Below are 20,655 nucleotides of genomic sequence, written 5' to 3'. Positions count from 1 at the left end.
GTTTGAACGCAATTTAACAACTATTTAACGTTACCGTCAGCAAGAAATCACATAAACATTAAAAACAAACAAACAACATGGTTTAAACTACGTTTCCCACGTCTAGTCTGATTACTTGGAAAACCTTTCCTCAAAAAGCTTCACAATTTGAGAATTTATGTATGGCTGGACCAGTTATGAACCAAATTTAAATTTTAATTGTGTTTGCAAACACTAAAATACATGAATAAGTAAGATAGACAGGAAGGAACATAAATACATCCTGGGATGAAAAAAGAGCAGAGGAAGGATGAGATAAGAAGTGATAGTAAATGGCTAAGTTGTAGTAGTCGGGGTTGCCAGGTTACCAAAAATAGCCCCTTTACCAGCGGAACCAGTAGAGAAGTGGCTTAATTTCGCGGGAAAACAGCGGACTTGGCAACCCTGGTAGTAGTCAGTCGTTTCTCTTTGTGTCAGCTTGTTCTCTGATTGGCTGCTTGTTTTGCAGTGTGGGCGAGAACGAGCCGTTGCTAGTATGAGGAAATGATAAGGGTGGGGGGGGGGGGGGGGCGTTGTCGCCATGGCAACCCGGTGGGCCGTGTGCACAAAACATTTTGCAGCAAATGGAGGGGGTTAAAAAGGGGTCGAATTTCAAAGCACCTAAACTTCCATCTTGAATGTCTTGTGTGTCTGATTCATTATTATTGCGAGTTTGTGTTCACAGAATGAGGAAGAGAGCGTATTAAATAAAGCCACACTGGCATCAAACACAAACACTTAAAGTTTATATTTATTTTTATATCGAAATGCAAACGATTCATTAAATACCGAATAGAGCACAACAAATATGCATAATAAAATAGTTTGTGTATGTGGCGATGACATCTTCATACCCTCCATTATTCCCTACTTCTAAAATTAAATTAAAATGTTATGTAAAGAATTATAATAGCCTACTTAAAATGTTTTTAATCAGATATTTGCAGTCTTTGATGCTGATTGGTCAATAGCAATCCTTTCCTAACTTATATATCATATACTTCTGGTTTAAAGGGATAAAAAAAACCTCCTGGTTGTTACAACATGACCTCAAGCACCTTATTGCTGAATTAATAGTAATTGAAAAGTCTCCAAAATAGATTTGCTAAAATGATCTGATGTCTGATAAAAGTTTAAAACACAATACCTGGAAATTGTTGTTTTGCCAAACTTTTATTGCCGTCCCCCTCAAATAGGAACACGGGAAACACAAAAGCATGTGACCACTTATTTAAAACAAAACAAAAATGTAATACTGGGGGAATTTTTATTGTTGATTTATTCAAATATACTGTAAACATGACAGACATGAGGGGATTGTGGGACTTCTATGATCTAACGGACTTTGGCTAAATTCTGCCCTCTTCTGTTTGTTATTAGGAACTGCTCATCAAATGTCAATTCTAAAACTCTTAACATTTGTTCCATAGGACAGCATACGGGGTAATGAGTAAATAATGATAGAATAAATGATCTAGGTATAATCTAGCTAGATATCTATTAAGCATGTTTGAATAGAGCTGAAAAAGAATTAAAGCCTATATAAATCATTCAACTTTTTTAATCAGAAGACCAGAGAGTGTCTTAAAGCTCCAGCGAACGCTGTCTGTTGCTAGACATGGTGCTGCTCTTAGGGGTTTTCACATCTCCGCCTCCCCGAGACTCGTCTTTACGCACGACCTGTGACAGAAAACACCATGTAACTGTAATGCAAACCATAATTAATGAATAAATCAGAATGGGAAAGATCTATTCTGTGTGCCTCACACTGCTCCTCATAACATGCTGATGGAGTTCTTTGTGGGTCAAAGGTCGATCCTCCTCATCTGTGAGAGAAGAGTCCTCGGTCTCATAATCATGCCTGAATCGTGCACATATTTCCACATATTAAGTGTACATTTTGTGTTTTGTGTCTATAGCTCAACATACTGCATGAGAAGCTTCACTCACCTGGTAATGGGCGGCTGAACGATCTCTGCGTGTCTCAGCACGTCTGGTTTCTGACCCAGCAGGAACTGAGCGACCTCTTTTGGGTCGTAACTCTTCTCCAGGTCCTATTACAGTACATTACAGTTAATAGTCAGCAGTTCAGAATAAGTACGATTTTTTTTATTTATTTATTTTGCTTTTATACTTATCAAAGATGCATTTACTTGATCAAAAATACAGTAAAAACAGTGAAATATTATTACAATTTAAAAGCACTGTTTTCTATTTTACATTTTTAAAATGTAATTTATTCATGTGATGAAAGCTGAATTACTCAGTCTTCAGTGTCACTTCAGAAATCATTCTATTATGCCGATTTTCTGCTCAAGAAACATTTCTCATTGTTCTCAATTTTATTTTTGTAGAAACTGAAAAGTTTGGGCTAAGTAAGAGAAAAAAAATAGGAAATTAATACTTTTATTGAGCAAGTACGCTTTACATTTCTATTTTAAATTAATGCTTTTCATTGATCCTTTTATTCATCAAAGAATCCTGAGAACAATGTATCATGGTTTCTACAAACAAATTTAATCATGAAAAACAGTATTAATAATTAAGCACCAAAAAGTGGTAATAATACAAGTTAAGAGTACAATGGATGCCCGTTAGACTATTTTAAGAGTATTCTACACTGTTTTTACAAACTGAGGAACAAGTAGAAATTATTCTAGGAGGTAATCTAACTGTATTTTACAGAAATGCATTTTTCACTCTAAAGCATGGCTTTGTATTGCTTGTTTAATGTAATATTGCTTTAGCACTGGCTGTCGTTCTGCATCATTTGTGTTTGATGTTTAATAGTCACTTAAAACTTAACAAACTGGCAGCTCTAATAATAAGATAAAAAGAACTCTGTCATGCATAAACCTTAATTAACCCTCAGGTGCTCTTCGGTCATTTCTGACCGAAAAATTTTCTGTTTTGAATTTTTAAAAATCACAGCTTCATCGCAAAGTTATGAAACTTGGTGACTTTTATGGCATTATGTATGTGAACACACAAAAAAATTGAGGTCATGATCTGAGCATGCTAAGTTGTCTTAAAAAAATAGTCACACTTGTGGTCTTTGGTCAAAAATGACCCCCATAGGAAATTAATGGGAAATTGTAAAAAAAAAAAAAAAAAAAAAATTGTGAATTTTTGTTTTTTGTCAATTTTTAAAAAAAATATAATTCAACTATATATTCAAATCCACCGACAACAACAACAAAAATGTGTTCATAAACATCTGGGGAATTCACATGCCTCTCCATAGAGAGCTGTACATGCCATCTAGTGGTTACACCATGATTCTACACTTTTTCTCAATACTGTAACCAGTGCTAATTTTCCTTACAAAATATTTTTTTTCTGAAGGCCTAGACTCTATATTAAACTAAAACACTGCATTAATATTTTTTGGAAAAAATAATATATATATAGAAAAAAATATGGCAAAAATGAACCATAAATATTGCATAAATATTAATAAATTCAATTAAATTCTCTCAAAATACTAAATTAAAAAGAATAAATATTTTAGAACAAAAATAAATTGCATTGGTTTTTACTGGGATGGAGAAAGATTCATTTTTAGGTGTCCGGTCACTTTTGACTTGGAAGATAACAAGTGTGACTCCGAAACGAAGAGCACCTGAGGGTTAAAAAATGTGTAATAATCATTTAAAAAAAGGAATTTAAACCTGTATAATATTATTCTGTATCCACATTGGACCAGCAGTTTGGAAAATAGATAGATGGATGATTTAGTTGCTGCGCCATCTTCTGGTCAGACACAGGAATTCACAGTGCATCATGGGGATTCTATTCTTTAGCCATGAACATACATCTGTTGTACACTCGTAGTGGGATTGAATGAGTGCACTCCAAATGTCCACTCAAACAGTGCCCAATTTAAGGCTATATGGGTGATTTCAGACACTGCCGCCCTATAAAATAGCCTGTTGGTACATTCGGGTCTTTTCTGTACCTTAGAATTAATGTAGGTTTGAATGGTCAGCAGTTCATTGGTTCTCTGCTCCACCAGGCTGAAGTACGTCATGATGTTACTGTCTCTGATCCCAGAGGAAGAGCCCAGCATGTCTACCACCAGCGTTCGGTCGCAGTCAATCTCATTGAACACACGGTCTATCCCTAGAAAGACATCAACATAAGCATCATTCTTCTTCTAGGATGATAACGGGACAATGTTATACTGTTTGATTGGTTTATTCGGGTGGTTATGTTAACGCATGTTTGGGTGATTTTTAGTACCGATTTTGATCTGATGAAGGATCTTGCTGATGTCATCGGCCTGGGCTTCAGACTGTTGAGCTTGTGTCTCACACTCTTGCTGTAGATCCATCAACTCTTTCAACGCCACCTGATTTTCCTCTTCCTTTTGGACATCTTTCATGTGCAACTGCTTCATCTCTTCTCCAATCTGGAACAGATTCAACACACACAAAAAACAATGAATGAATATGAATAACATTATGCATGTTGCATGTTCATTTAGCCCAGGTTGGCACAGACTTTGGTCTTTAACCCTCAGGTGCTCTTCGTTTCGGAGTCACACTTGTTATCTTCCCGGTCAAAAGTGACCGGACACCTAAAAATGAAACTTTCTCCATCCCAGTAAAACCAATGCAATTTATTTTTGTTCTATAATATTTATTCTTTTTAATTTAGTATTTTGAGACAATTTAATTGAAGTTATTAATATTTATGCAATATTTATGGTTTATTTTTGCCATGGAAAAAAAAATATTTTTCTTTATATATATTATTTTTTTCAAAAAATATTAATGCAGTATTTTAGTTTAATATAGAGTCTAGGCCTTCAGAAAAAAAAATATTTTGTGAAGAAAATTAGCACCATCTGGTTACAGTATAGAGAAAAAGCGTAGAATCATGGTGTAACCACTAGATGGCATGTACAGCTCTCTATGGAGAGGCAAGTGAATTCCCCAGATGTTTATGAACACATTTTTTGTTGTTGTTGTTGGTGGATTTGAATATATAGTTGAAACAATCTCAAAAACTATTTTTTATTAAAAAAAAATAACAAAAAACAAAACTTCACAATTTTTTTTTTTTTTTTACAATTTCCCATTCATTTCCTATGGGGGTCATTTTTGACCGAAGACCACAAGTGTGACTATTTTTTTAAGACCACTTAGCATGCTCAGATCATGACCTCAATTTTTTTGTGTGTTCACATACATAATGCCATAAAAGTCCCGAAGTTTCGTAACATCGCGATGAAGCTGTGATTTTTAAAAATTCAAAACAGAAAAATTTTCGGTCAGAAATGACCGAAGAGCACCTGAAGGTTAAGTGTTTTCAGTGTTGTTCTCAAAAATTGTTTTCATTTAGTGAAATAAAGCTTAAAAATAATTAATTAAAATAAATATTAGACGAAATGCTTTATGAGAATAAAAAGAAAATAGAGCTAAACAGGAAAAAAAATCGCATCAGAAACTTCACTAAATCAGAATATTATAGTATAAATACTATACTATATAATCTAAATACTATAATAGTAAATAACTAATACTAAAATAAAAGTAATTTGACAAAACTTTTTTTTTTTTTTGCTTTTGCACGGCTGCTAAATAAAACGAAATAAACCAAACAAAACTTAAATCAGTATCTCACAAAAAGGGGAGGGGACTAAACCGTCCTTAATCATGTATTTATATTAAATGATCAGTTTATCTTGCCAACAATATTTATATTTTGGGTCTTTATTTGACTAGTTCTGTGATTCACGCACTGACCTGATGGATTTGCTCTCTCAGTCTCTCAGCTTCAATGTTCTGTTCATTCACAAAGTTGAAAAGAGCAAAGTTCTTGTCCTCAACTGTTAAAAAGCATAAAGAGTTGTAGCATCATAACACATTGCAATCATTTATTGGCACAAAACAGAAAACAGAAAACTCACCCTGAATGAAATTTGAAACCATCATGTCCAAATCATCTTCCCCAGTCAATCTCTTGATCCGCTGTAAAACCTCCTCGAGAGTTTCAAAAGCGTCCTCTCCGGCGTCTGCCCTCCTCTGCTCCTTCATCTCTGCCATCAGCACACAGGGTTTACTTCATTTATAATCAATTAATCAATCAATCAGTTTGGGATCAGCAAATCAATTGTATTTTTAATCAGCAAAGATGCATTAAATTAAAATATCTCATGACAAATATGTGTTTGGCATGGTACACATTCATTAGCCATAGCTGATCTATACAGGTGGATGTTTTCTGAAAGTGCACTGCAACTGCTGACAAAGTATCTGAAGGCTGAGCAAGCGATTTCATTGGCTACTGAAACAGCAGGAACCAATCAGATGTGCCCTATATAGATAATGATGTGATGTGTGCCATCTGGAGTTTCATGACAGAACTTCGCATTTATTTTTGGATCTTACCGATCCCAAACTCGAACGGTAGCTCACCCAATTTAACCAACAACAATTCTTGGTTCCAAATATCGCCCTCTGACCTTGTCTGCGCCTCATTTCCTGTCCATCATCCATGGCGGTTCTCTCATTACTCTTGGTGGTCATGAAGTCTTTGAGTCGGCGTTCGTGAGCGATGACTCTCTCCAGCTCCTTCATCTCAGCGGAGTACTGCGCAAAATCTTTCATCGCCTTCTCCTTCATCATGTTAATTTTGGTCTGTGCCTCCTCTCTAAAATATACACATATAAATAGAACCGGCTACAAATGTCCAAAACATGCATTGAGGGTGGAGCAATGTGTAATACTATACAAAATGATAATTGAGGTGTGCAACTTTTGTGCATTTAAAAGGACACTCCACCCAAAAATGAACACACCCTCAAGATGTTGCAAACCTGCATGAGTTTCTTTCTTCCGATGAACACAAAGGAAGATATTTTGAAGAACGATTTTTTAAAGAACAGGAATCATTGACTTCTACTTCTACTATGGAAGTCAATGGTGTCAAACAACAGTTCGTTCTTCAAAATATCTTCCTTTGCGTTCAGCAGAAGAAAGAAACTCACACAGGTTTGCAACAACGTGAGGGTCAGTAAATAATGACAGAATTTTCATTTTTGGGTGGAGTATCCCTTTAAGAGAGGGTAAGAATAATATTAACCAATATTATTTCATTTATGACTTTTGTTTATATTGGAGGCAGGGTTATTTATCGTGGATTAAAAACTAAAACAAAAACTATTGGTAACACTTTATTTTACGACCCGCAAACAACTGCGTAAGTTCACCGAAATTACGTTTCTGTAATTATACCGTACTTCTGTGTAGGTATAAGGGAACAACATGTTAAGTTTTGGGTAATAAAGGGGTAACAAGCAGATATAAAAGCAAATTATTTACAATGTAAGTATTTTAAAACTAACAAACTAAAAATTGTACGTCTGTTGTATATAAAAGTTATCATCACATTTCTGGCAAAATATGTTCTTGTGCAATTTTACAGGGTAATTTTGACATCTGTGGGTTGAAAATTAAACATATATATATATATATATATATGAAGAGTTCAGATGCAAAAGCCTCTAAATGCCATTTGAAATTTTCTTCTTTAATGATGATTTTTATCAAACTTGTATATTTAAGTTCAGTAATTTCACGTAAATAACAATTAATAGGTAATTATCATTGCCATTTAAGTGAAATTACTGAACTTTAATATACAAGTTTGATAAAAATCATCATTAAAGAAGAAAATTTCAAATGGCATTTAGAGGCTTTTGCATCTGAACTCTTCATATATATATGGCTGTATGATAAAAAATGAATTATTGACTTTTCTTACTAGATTAATTATTGTTAAATCAACCCACAGATGCCAAAATAAAATGTAAAATTAAAAAAAAAATAATATATATAGCCTATATATTGCCAGAAATGTGATGATAACTTTTATATACAACAGACGTACAATTTTTGCGTGGAATGTATTAACATAATAGGTACCTGTTAAAATAATTACATTATAAATTATAAATTTGCTTGAATAGCTTGTTACCCATACACAGAGGAACACTAAACAAACGTACACCCTAATTTCGGTTTACTTATCAAGTTATTTGCAGGTTATATATCTGCTTATTACCCCTTTATTACACAACACTTAACATATTGTTCCCTTATACCTACACGGAAGTACGCTATAATTACAGAAACGTACACCGTAATTTCGGTGTACTTGCGCAGTTGTTTGCGGGTTGTAAAATAAAGTGTTACCGAACTATTTATACAATTTTTAAAAGCTGAAATAATTAGAAATGTTGCCTTATAAATTGAAATAGAAGCACAAAAATTACTGGATATAAATTTGTGTGAATTTGTGACGTTTTTCATGAGTTTGAGCAAAGCAACTTAAAATCTCAAAGTATCTCTCTTACCTCACATCATAAGCTGTGGTTGACATGTCGATAACTTCACCAATATCCTTACGAACATCTTGCAATATCTGAAAGACAACAACAGCACTTGTTTGAAGTGTGTTCAATCCCTGCATCCTTCAAACACATTAAACACCCAGAATGCCCAACCTTCTCCAGTCTGCGGTGCAGCTGCTGGAATCGGACGCGCTCCATGCGGAGCGTCTCGAGCTCTTCTCGGAGCTGGCTGTTCTTCGTCAGCTGTTCGTTAAACCGAGTAAGAGCCTGCAGGGACAACAAGGGGAAACATTTTTAACCCTCTGGGGTTCTTCGTTTAACAGTCACACTCGGGAACTTCGGGTCAAAATTGACCCAAAGGGCGGGATTCATATTTAAAAAGAAAATCACAATTTTTTTTTTAACTTGTTTTTTATAATATTTTTTCTTGGTGTTTTGAGAAAATAAAAAAAAATAAAAAAATTTATAATTAGTATTAGTGCAATAATTATGACCAAATTTTCCCCCATTGAATATAATAGAAAAAAATTTTTAATTTTTTTTTTTTTTTTAAAATCTGTATTTCATTTTGAAGCCTAGGCCTCATAAAAGCAATTTTTGAAATTAGATGGATGCCATCTCGTGGACAAACTGAGCTTTTTAAAAATGCAAAACACATGCATAATCTGATTTTTTTGGTGTGTTTGTGTATAGGGCTGTCAAACGATTAATCGCGATTAATCGCATCCAAAATAAAAGTTTGTGTTTACATAATATATGTGGCTGCACTGTGTATAATTATTTTATATATATATATATAAATACACACAAATGCTTGTATATATGTACAAATATTTTCATGAATATACTGTTGTATATAAAATATAAATATAAATATTTTATATATAAATAATATTTTTTTCTTAAATTTACATGCATGTGTGTGTATTTATATGTACAAAATAATTACAATAGTGCACACACCTATATTATGTAAACACAAACTTTTATTTTGGATGCGATTAATCGCGATTATTCATTTGACAGCCCTAGTTTAAAGGTGTGTTTGTGTGTGTGTGTGTGTCATTATTGACCCGAAGAACCCCAGAGGGTTAAGCAGAAGTTCATGCACACACTAGGGGCCAGATTTACGAACAGCTTTCGCCAATGCAAAGCCTTTTTCGGCGTTAAAAAACTACTGTCAGGATTTACTTAAGACACGGAGTGAATAATTGTCGCTGAAAAGGCGTGGACAGGGTCATTTCTGCGGCTGACATTATTGCATTATTTCAGACCCAGTATTTATGGGAGGAGAGTATTTAAATGAATCGTGCAAGGTGATTTAATAAGGTTTGTGGGTAAATTTACTGATATTTGAGCCATTATTTACAACCCTAAACCAGACACCAGTTTGCGCTAACTCATTTTCATCTGTGTTAAATTCAATATGGTGTCCACCTGACTAGGGTCTAATTATTGATTATTTCCAATCATAGAGTAAGGACTTTATCGCAGTAAGATGTTTACATGACACAAGCAAACCTCTTCCCTTTTCATTTGCAATTTTCATTATTCTGATTATTTGCTAAGAATTGTGGTTATTTTTACCGCCATTATTCACATACACCAATGCACAGCACAAATTATGAACTAGGCCACTGTTTCAATCTACTTACGTCAAATGCAAAACATATTACTAAGGATTTTTTTCCCCTTAAAAATCTCTTCATTTCTATGTTTTTGACCATCGATATTCTGCATTATTCATGTTGTCAACATGATCTCAGCATCTTCACACCCCAACATTTAATTGGATTATTTCATATCTACTACACCTTCCAATCCAATCGAAATGTTCAGTATTATCTAAGGAACAAATTAACAGTTTTGTACGGCCAAATATTTTGCCACAGTCTGGTCCAGTCAGCTCTTTATTTTGGCCAAAAACAGCCACTAAAATCTACACTGATTTACATGTAAAGGGCCCACAATTGTGTGGTCAGTAAAACTGCATGCTGTGAAACGACTGATTCTCTGTTTACCCGGTCCAGTTTGTTCTCCAGGGTGCGTGTGGCCTTCTGAGTATGGCGGGCCTGAGACGTGTGACTCTGGGAAGTTATAACCTCTCCTCTTTTCCCTTCCACCAGCCCTTTCTCCATATTCATGATCTTTAAACAGAGTGCATGCAAATAAACATCTGTGGCACCAACAGTGTGTTATGTGACAAAGTTGAATAATTAGACATATGTGCACCTCCTGTTCCAGCTGTGTTTGAGTCTGTCTCTCATTGTCTAGTTGATCCTCCAGCGTGTTTCGTTGCTCCATCACAGTTTGGAAACTCTCAGTCTTCTGATTGTCGTTCTTTCTATGCGACTGGCACTCGAGCACACGAAGCAACTCCAGTTCCTCGCGCAGCTTAGAAATCTCCAGCCTGCGGACAAACAAGCACTAAATATGCTCAAACACACACAATGCAATACATGTAAATAATGCAACATTGCTGGGTTATTAGATAGGCTTCTAATAACAAATCCTAACCCTACTCCTAAGAGAAAAAGAAATTTTAGAACAAACATAATATTTACTTTATGTATAATAGAGCCTGAAAGTGTTTTATGGAACTGACCGCTGTTTGTGAATTTTTTCCTGTGTCTGGACGCTGTAGGTCTGCCGATCCCCCTCCATTATACGAAACAGACTCTGCAGTTTTTCAGTCTCTGTCTCAGCTGGACACAAACAGCTGGTTGCATAAGAACTTTCATCTGGTCATCTTAATTATCAATAACAATGTTTCATTTGCATACCAATTCCATCAAATTCGAAGTCACTGCTGTCAGAGAGGACACTGGTTGCTGATCTTCCACGAGGCATGATGATGATGATGATTATATAGTCACAAAACACTGGGCTAACAACAGTGCAGAACAAAAACAAAGCTTTGAATTATAAATAATAAAGACAAACCTTCAAGGTCACCAATTTCTTATATGATTTGTATGTGTGTGTGTGTGTGTGTGTGTGTAGCCTATATATATATTTTTTATATATTTTTATTAGGGCTGTGCAAAAGTTAATTGCGATTAATCGCATCCAAAATAAAAGTCTCTGTTTACATAGTATATTTGTGTGTGCTGTATATAATTATTTTGTATATAAATACACACACATGCATGTATGTGTTTAAGAAAATGTGTTATTCCTATATAAAATATTTATATTTGTATAATATAGATTATGTATTTATATATATATATACAGAATTTAAGCGCAAATAATTCTTAAATATATACATGCATGCATAGGTATTTATATATACAAAATAATTATATACAGCACACTCAAATATATTATGTAAAACAGACTTTTATTTTGGATGCGATTAATCGCAATTAACTTTTGCACAGCCCTAATTTTTATATTTTATATATATATTTTTTGCCAGCAACTTAGCAACTAAACTCTCCAAAACCCTTTAAAATACTGGTTGCAACATTGTTTGCATAGAAAATTATATTACATAATTATTTACATGATTTATTATACAGGGAATATAAAATATTATGGTGTATATATTAAGTACATGTAAAACATTTATCATCATGTTTGGAACATTAAAGATTTGATTCACTGATTGTAAAATTATTTAATTTGCCCAAAAACTTGATCGCAACGGGTCATAATCCGGACATGCGCATAGCAGCTAGCCTCTTTGGCGCGAGTAACGTTAGAGGCCTAATCCAGAAATCCAGAGGCCTTTCAAGAAATTAAATATAGAAGTATATACTTTTTTTTTTTTAAAGCGAATGAACAGTTTTTATGGATGAATAACGTTACCTGAACAAAGATGAAGAAGAGGACAACGAAAAAGACGATTATTCGACGCCGACTGTGAACGCAATGTTTACGTCTGATTTCCCCTCAAGACTGTGAGTGAGTGACTAACACAACACAACACAGTAGAGCGGTGTATAAAATTATACACAAAATACTGCTGTGTTTTTTACTAACTGAAATGACCACTATCACAACGCATTTGGGCTTGTAAATTATATTAATCTGACACAATGATGATGCTATACGTTAATCAAGAAGAGAACGTAACGTTAGCCTGCTATGAATAACGTCAGTCAAGCTTTGATTAAAAAAAAAAATCACATTTTTAAATAATGCTAATTGTGTTTTACATACAGCTTTTTTTTAATTGTGATCACTGCCACTGATAACAGTAAAATATGTTGAGAGGCTTATTTTACCTTGTACTGTTATCACTCTTCAGGTAGTTTTATTTGACTTCCTCCCCTCTGGATAAAGTTGTTAGCAACTGTCTCTAAGGAAAAATGATCTACAGAGGGCGCTGTTTCTCACAAACACGAGACCAATGAAAGAAAGAGACTTTAGTTTCGGATTGATTTATTTTTTGTTTTTAATTCAAAAGAAGCATTTGAAAGGATCAGTAATCATACAAGAAATAACAAATAATAATCGGAACTATTTGACAATAATTGTTTTCCATTTATTTTATTAAAAATCATTGTATTGCAACATTGAATGTCCAGTATTTTATATATATATATATATATATATATATATATATATATAAATAAATATAGATTGATGTCGATATATTTTAAGTAAAAACTAAGAAAGAAAGGGATCATAAGGATCATTATACAAAAACATTTGACCACAAACAACAGCGATTGACCAATCTTAAATGGGTATACCATAGAGCCCAATAATAATAATAATAATATTAATAATAATTTAGCAATTGTGTTTAGCTTTCTTCAGGTGGTGCTGGCGGTACCCCTTCTAAAAATGTACGAAAGTGATCGTCTGTGTTGAGTTCTGGTTGTTTCACCAACAGGTGGCATTTAGGGAAAAAATAGGCCGCTACTAGCCCGATGTTACTAAGTAAACTTACTCCTACTTGAGCAATAGACTTCTCTTTATCGTTTAGACTTGTGTAAATGGGGATAAACATCACCCATATTACACAGTAAATCAAGGTGGAGACGGTGACATCTCTGGCCAGGTTATACTGTCCTGGCGGCTTTAGAGCCATGAATGTCGACATAAATGACATCAGCGCCAGAAGAACATTGAATCCGAGCATCAAGCCGAAGTTTAACATGGGCTCCACTGGGCAACGCAGAAAAGCTTTCACATAGTTCACCTCCAAACTGGCCACGTATTGGGTCAGGGAGGGACCTTCTTGGGCATACCAACCGCACAGTCCCGCTTGGAGCCCGCAACATCCCAAAATCACAAACCAGCTTCCTCGTCCTCGAAGGTTCTCCAGGTGATCGGGAGACTTTTCAGGGAACTCTGTGACGCACACGATCTGGTAAGTAAAAGATGGCAGTAGATTTTATTTATTTTTTGCATTTCTTGTTTTAATACAGTGGTTCTATTTGGTTTTATTTCAGGACTCAGATTTTCAAACAACAAGTGATGACTTATCACACAATTATGCATTGTGAAGTACAGAAACTGTATCAATACTGCAATTACATGTTATTGCATAATTTTTACATTTTCTATTTAATTTTATTAAATGAAAATGGCTTTTTATTCATTTGTTTTTTTTAAAGATCACCTGAAGGGAAGTGGTCAGAATGACCGAGAGGGCCACAGTGGGTAAAAAGGCGTTTAGTGGCTGCTGCAGATGGCACACGACGTCTCCCGGCTGACCCAGGAACAGCACCAGGCTTATACATTCTCCCGCTAGGCTCAACAGAGCAAGGCCACTCAATGGTCCACCTGCAGTTTTCACCAGTGGAGTTCCTCTGTGCTTGAAAAACACAACCCCTACCAATACATGTAATGCTAGAACCAAAATTCCTCCCAGAATGAGTCCAATTGACTCATAGTTGCTCCAGACTAGGTAAGTATAGATGGGATAGACACAGCTGGTGCTTCGTAGGGTGGACCACTGGCCATTGGGACATGATCTACACTGGATGTCATCTTCAAATCAAAAGAGAAGGCAGAAAGGTCAGTCAACATCTAATGACAAAGAGCTCATGCATGCATTTTCTATTCGCTATTGGCATGTTGGATAAATCAAGTATGTTTGGAGCAAATATTAACAGCCCTATTCAGAAATGGGTCAGAAATGAATGGGCTAGGGGCAAAAATGCATTTAGGGAATTACATTTACTTCCTGTTTTTTAATTGAATAATTTATGTAGGATATTTAAAATTGCACTAATCTCATAACATTATGGGATTATTCCACATTTGAACAGATTAAAGCATCGGTAACATTCTTAAAAAAATGTTCTTGGAAGCAAATTCCTGTGGGCAAATATTGGCCCTTACTGGAAAAGTTTATTTCAGACCCTAGTAGTCGCGCACCTGTGCTGTTGAGGAACGTTCCCTCCTTACAGTCAATGCAGTCGAAACAGCAGGAGTGGAAGCCTTTAACTCTGCGCACTTGTCCTATCCCACAGTCTGAGGAGCAAGTGGACATTGGCACCTGTTACAGAGACCATTTGTCAAGAGGTGAACCAGTCACAAGTTTGGACACACCTTCTCTATTACAACAATTTTACATATTTTAGAAAAATTATACATTATTAAGTAAGCATTATATATATAATTAGTCTATAAAACTAATTGTAAGCATTTAAGATCATGAGAAAGTGTGTCAAAACTATTGACTGGTAGTAAAATAAGCATTTTTCGTATTCGTACCTTTCCGTTTTTCGTGTGCCATTTTATGTCTTCTTTATCAATTGTGAGGTTCTCATGAAAGTATCCAATTCCATCAAAGCTCACAGTGGTGTCATTAAAGATCCATTGCAAAACATCGTAGCCAAAGTTTGGATTACCCTCTTTATCAAACTTAAAATGGTCTCCTGCTACATCTACAGAAACTGTTTGTAGTTTCTTTAACAGCTGTAGGAAAGATCATATACTGTTCTATTAGTAATCTTGTAGGCTAAAACAATCAGATTTATAGAAAGAAATGCTTGTGTACGATTACCTGCCATGGATAGATGTTGTCAGTCTTGGGATTTAGAGCACAGTGGGTGGCATTACATCCAAGTAAATCATGCAGTGCGTATGCAACACAGTAGATGGCAGTATACACACTGAAAATTTTCCGCTGCACAAGTTTTACCTCTACCATGCTCACGTTGGCTTGGTTTAGGGAGCCGCATCTTGGGCAAGGGTTGTCCAGAGGGGATATTTCTGTATCAGGCTCCTGGGGGATTTGTGTCTCCTCCAGTTTTTTGAAGAGCTCACGGATATAGGGAGTGAAAAGGTCAATAGGTTTGGTGATGTCTGCAAACGCCAGCACTGTGCCTATTGAATTGATGCCGGGCAGGGTGGATACACCATCGTTCAGAGACCATCCAGTGCTTGCCACCCAAACGGCTGTCATGTTTCGTTTGATTACCTGGTCGGGTAGTGATGACAAGAACATTTAGAAACACCAAAACATGTATGCTTATAGAGAATATAAAGAAGTGAATAAAAAAGAGAACAAGAATTGCATATTAAAATTTTTCCCTGAAGCCCACTTATATTTTCGGGACCTAAATAGTTTCATAATTTTGTTTTGTGACCATGTTCTACTCTCTTTTTGAGCCTTAAATTTAATTTGAGCTGTGATTTCCATGCTACTTGAAAACAAACAAAATGCTGCTGGCGAACAGCGGTCTTTCGAATCAGATTTGGCCGCGACTCTGGAAGATTTGCAACATGACATCATAATTTTTGCGTAAACATACACGCCACTTTCGAGTCAAATGGCGTGTTATCTCTACGCATTTTGAGCTATCCGCATGTATGAGTTTGTCTACGCCATTAACATCCGAGTGATTGCGCGTGTCTGTACACGCCTTCAAATGTCCGCGCGAAACGAAGCAAAATATAGATCTACATCTGGGGAGCGATTTTTTTCTTCCTTGGATGGTAGGGGAACAGTCATAAATGCCATTAACCCCAGTGACGGTTAGGTTTAGGGACGGGGTTGAGGTAAGTCATATATTTATATATACAGTAATAACGTTAAGTCAACGGCGTTCATAAACACGCTGAAAAGCGATTATGCGTCTTGATAGCACGCCAAAAATGGAAATACGAATTGGCGTGTCATACACACGCTACTTCATGAGATCAGTCTGAAAATTGCATATTAAAATTTTTCCCTGAAGCCCACTTATATTTTCGGGACCTAAATAGTTTCATAATTTTGTTTTGTGACCATGTTCTCTCTTTTTGAGCCTTAAATTTAATTTGAGCCGTGATTTCCATGCTATTTGAAAACAAACAAAATGCTGCTGGCGAACAGCGGTCTTTCGAATCGGATTTGGCCGCGACTCTGGAAGATTTGGAGTTAAGAGAACGTCACTTAAGTCATTCTTAAAAAAGGAAGATGTGTTCGGAGTTTTGACGGGCAAAAGTTGTTAAATATCTCAACTAGCTCCGCTGGTGCAGACTGATCTCATGAAGTAGCGTGTGTATGACACGCCAATTCGTATTTCCATTTTTGGCATGCTATCAAGACGCATAATCGCTTTTCAGCGTGTTTATGAACGCCGTTGACTTAACGTTATTACTGTATATGTAAATATATGACTTACCTCAACCCCGTCCCTAAACCTACCCGTCACTGGGGTTAATGGCATTTATGACCGTTCCCTTACCATCCTAGGAAAAAAAAGATCGCTCCCCAGATCTAGATCTACATTTTACTTTGTTTCGCACGAACATTTGACGGCGTGTACAGACACTCGGACGTTAATGGCGTAGACATACACGCCAACACACGGATAGCTCAAAATGCGTAGAGATAACACGCCACTTGACTCGAAAGTGGCGTGTATGTTTACGCAAAAGTCATGATGTCATATTGGCTGTTGGGAAAACGCCTGGGATTCACTGTTTGTTGCTCTGGTTGGTTGTAGCGCTATCGAATTGCATGCAGAAAGATATAGAAAGACAACCGTTTATCCTGCCCCTTGGATTGAGGTATGCCAATTGTGAGTTCCCAGACCTAACATCTTGATGTAGGTCTGGCTTGCTAGGCTACTTGTTTATGGTTGTGGTAAGCAGTGTTTTAGCTGTTTCTTGAAAGTTGTGATGTGATATTGGCAGCTTGTTTCATCAAAGAGGAAGAACGGATTTGAGCTTCTTTGTGAAGGGATAGCAATAAAAAAAATTATAGCCAGCAGTTGTGCTTAGTGTCATGTTCATGTATTTGGGAATCCAAATACATTAACATGACACCAAGCAACTCCAAATTGAATGGTCTTTTTTGGTTGGCCAGAAAGTTTACAGTTCTGAATCTACAGTATAATTTTGTAGTTTTGCAAATTTCTGTACTTCAAAAGATCAAATATTTTTTTCAAGTTGCAATTTTTTTTTTTACCTCTATGAAGAAGTCTCTGGCTGGCTTGGAGAGAGAGAAAACAACCACCACTCCCACGTTGACGTCCACAATATGATTCAGAATCTCTTTTATCATTGGCTCTGGATCACTGTATACAGGAATCAAACCCTGATATGCCACACAGATGGACGCCTCATTGGCCAGGCTGGAAAACTGCTGCTGACCCTTCTGTCCGTATTCATCGTCACTACCTATCACTGACACCCAGTTCCACCCAAACTCTTTCAGAAGCTGCACCATGGCCGCTGCCTGCCAGCGATCACTGGGAACTGTGCGCATGAAGGACGGGAAGGTCTCTTTGTCACTGAACATGTCGCTGGTGGCACCATAGCTAATCTAAGATTGGGCAATTAGAGATAAAATAAAACAGGAATTAGAATAAAGAAAAAACAGGAAGAGCATCCCAGATTGAGGTTGAAATTGCTAGTTAAGATTTTTGCTTCCAAAAACAATTCCAACAATATATCAGGAAAAAGTACATTTACAAATATATATATATATATATATATATATATATATATATATATATATATATATATATATATATATGTGTATATATTTTTTTTTCCCCAAAATTAATTATTTTTACCTAACATAAGCTAACAATGAGCAAAGCATATATTCAACTTTGTTCATGTTAGTTCACAGTGCATCAACAAATGTTAACTGTTAATGTTTTTTTTATGAATTTTTATTTCATCCTCTAACACTTTTAATGGCAACTCACCAATGGCATCAGAAAAAACCCCATCAGCTTGCCAATGATCGGTACCAACTCAGAGTTGTTTGGGCCTATGATAGCTATAACACGAGTCTTGTAGTCAGTGTAGTTACAGGCGACGTCCACGTCCCCTGTTGATTCCTTTCTGAGAAGCTGCAGGACAGGCCTTATGACAATGCCTGGTTGCATGCATGAGTCGTAACTCTCAAATCCCAGTGTGATTCCAGGTAGAAGATCCTTTAGAGTGTTGATCTCATCCACAGAGAATTTCATCGCCAATGAGAGAGACAGACCATAGGTGTTTATACTGCCAAAACAGAAGGATTAAAGCTGATTTCAGGGAGTAAAGCTTTTTATATTTTGTAGACTTCATGGACAATATGGCTTCCTCAAAGATTTTACCTGTTGCACTCAATGTCGTCAGGCTTCACCCTTTGGCTCAGATCACTTGTGAGTTCGTTGATGGGGAAAATTCCTCCTATCAGAATATCTCCAGGGGATTTGAAAAGACTTGTTGAGATGTTCTCAAACCATGTTGGATTCTTGCTGAGTCCAAACCCCAGAATGCCACAGAGCACCAGAAGTGTCCACTCCTTAGCCATTCTGGAGAGTAAACAGTTGAAGCATGAAGATATATACCATGGATAGTGATGAATAAAAGTGAAATAGCTGGACTGACCTCAGTGGAAGTATTGCTTAAGCTCTTCTTGGTTTGATGTGTTGTGATTCTCTAAGTGGCGAGAGATTATAATGTTTAGATGGTCAACCGACAACATGTATGTGAGTAATATGCACCACCCCACACTTTGCTTTGTGCTTTGCCTGTAAATTAGGTGTCAACATCAAGTTTCATTCCGGCTTCACATGGAAATGTTCTGGTCTCACCGCTTAAGAACGTTTCAAATGACATTGGTGATTCACAGAGTAAAACTTTGAAGTTTAAGTATTTAGACACTAACAATTTAAACTCAACAAAACTTGCTTTTTGTTGTTATCAAACTGGATGTTGTTTCCCAGTAACACCACTTGTATGTTCAGATTCAGAAACACTTTGTGTAGTGAAGTGACAAAACACAAACACAGAAAAGAGTTCTAGTACAAATAATGTGTGTTGAATAAACAATTGAAATATGGTGCTTGCACAGTGCATTCATACAAAAATGTCCATAGTATTTGTTTGTGGATTTGATAGAACATGCTTCATGATGGATTGTAGCCCATGCATGAATAGCGAATTAAATATTGAAAGACAGCAAGAACTAATGAAGTATCTATATTACTTTTCTTTACGTTAAAGTAGTAACTGCATGGATGTGCAGCTGAACGGAACCATACCGCCATTCCAAACTGTGTGCTATGTGGTCCTGACAGAAATGCCTATCAGCGATTTGACAGAATTGACTTTGTGACCTTAAACTCATTAGGATATTACAATATGGATTTCTATTCCGTGTCCAACATGACATCATGACTTTTGCATAAATATATACGCCACTTTCGTGTCAGGTGGCGTGTTATCTCTACGCATTTTGAGCTATCCGCGTGTATGCGTAAATGTCTACGCCATTAACGTCCGCGTCATTCCCCGTGTCTGTTTAGGGATGGGGTTGAGGTAAGTCATATCTTTTTTTTACCTAGGATGGTAAGGGAACAGTCATAAATGCCATTAACCCCAGTGACGGTTAGGTTTAGGGATGGGGTTGAGGTAAGTCATATATTTATATAACGTTAAGTCAACGGCGTTCATAAACACGCTGAAAGGCGATTATGCGTCTTGATAGCACGCCAAAAATGGAAATACGAATTGGCTAGTCATACACACGCTACTTCATGAGATCAACCTGCTGTGTCTATTGTATTTGCAAGTTATGTTGTGTAGACAACATATGTAACATATGTAGTTATGTAGTGTAACAACTTTAATGGAGTCAGATTAATTATATTGGAGTCAGATAAATATTTGAATTATACACGTCATCCTTCAACGGCCCTTTGTTCCGATTATTGGTTCAAAATAGCGTTGTAAGCTTCCAGCCTACCAGTAGTCACGTAAATACTCTACTTAATTCTGTGGGCGCTAATTGGGTTTGCATAAGTGCAACATCAGGTGTATAATGTCAAAACTATTGGTCAGATATTTGCATTCAATTTTGACTGTTGTTAAGATGAACT

The 20,655-nt window shown here is 36.1% G+C and overlaps 2 protein-coding genes across 3 annotated transcripts; both read right to left on the bottom strand.

Moving 5' to 3' along the window:
• Positions 1 to 1,268: 1,268 nt before the first annotated feature.
• odad1 (outer dynein arm docking complex subunit 1) lies at positions 1,269 to 12,724 on the bottom strand. Of its 2 annotated transcripts, none has more exons than XM_039673286.2 (15): positions 12,610 to 12,724; positions 11,161 to 11,264; positions 10,983 to 11,082; positions 10,610 to 10,787; positions 10,399 to 10,524; positions 8,531 to 8,644; positions 8,381 to 8,448; positions 6,488 to 6,675; positions 5,933 to 6,061; positions 5,769 to 5,851; positions 4,261 to 4,429; positions 3,977 to 4,140; positions 1,969 to 2,072; positions 1,786 to 1,879; positions 1,269 to 1,698 (listed from the first exon to the last, which is right to left on the bottom strand). In XM_039673286.2, the coding sequence occupies exons 2-15, from the start codon at positions 11,225 to 11,227 to the stop codon at positions 1,603 to 1,605; spliced, it is 1,680 nt and encodes a 559-aa protein (XP_039529220.2). In that variant the 5' UTR covers positions 11,228 to 11,264; positions 12,610 to 12,724; the 3' UTR covers positions 1,269 to 1,602. The 2 variants fall into 2 exon arrangements, with proteins under 2 accessions (XP_039529220.2, XP_039529222.2); XM_039673288.2 differs by lacking the exon at positions 12,610 to 12,724 and adding an exon at positions 12,191 to 12,457.
• A 409-nt stretch (positions 12,725 to 13,133) lies between these two features.
• On the bottom strand, positions 13,134 to 19,091 carry LOC120480794 (taste receptor type 1 member 3-like). Its single transcript, XM_039674196.2, has 8 exons — positions 18,886 to 19,091; positions 18,490 to 18,790; positions 17,742 to 18,098; positions 15,348 to 15,764; positions 15,056 to 15,259; positions 14,717 to 14,837; positions 13,956 to 14,326; positions 13,134 to 13,700 (listed from the first exon to the last, which is right to left on the bottom strand). Exons 1-8 carry the CDS (start codon positions 19,083 to 19,085, stop codon positions 13,134 to 13,136), a joined length of 2,538 nt encoding a protein of 845 aa, XP_039530130.2. The 5' UTR covers positions 19,086 to 19,091.
• Between the last annotated feature and the right edge of the window lie 1,564 nt (positions 19,092 to 20,655).

This window comes from Pimephales promelas, chromosome 21 (assembly GCF_988280905.1).
Source record: "Pimephales promelas chromosome 21, fPimPro1.hap1.1, whole genome shotgun sequence".
In the NCBI taxonomy this organism is placed as follows: Eukaryota; Metazoa; Chordata; class Actinopteri; order Cypriniformes; family Leuciscidae; genus Pimephales; species Pimephales promelas.
This window is presented reverse-complemented; position numbering and strand designations above follow the sequence as displayed.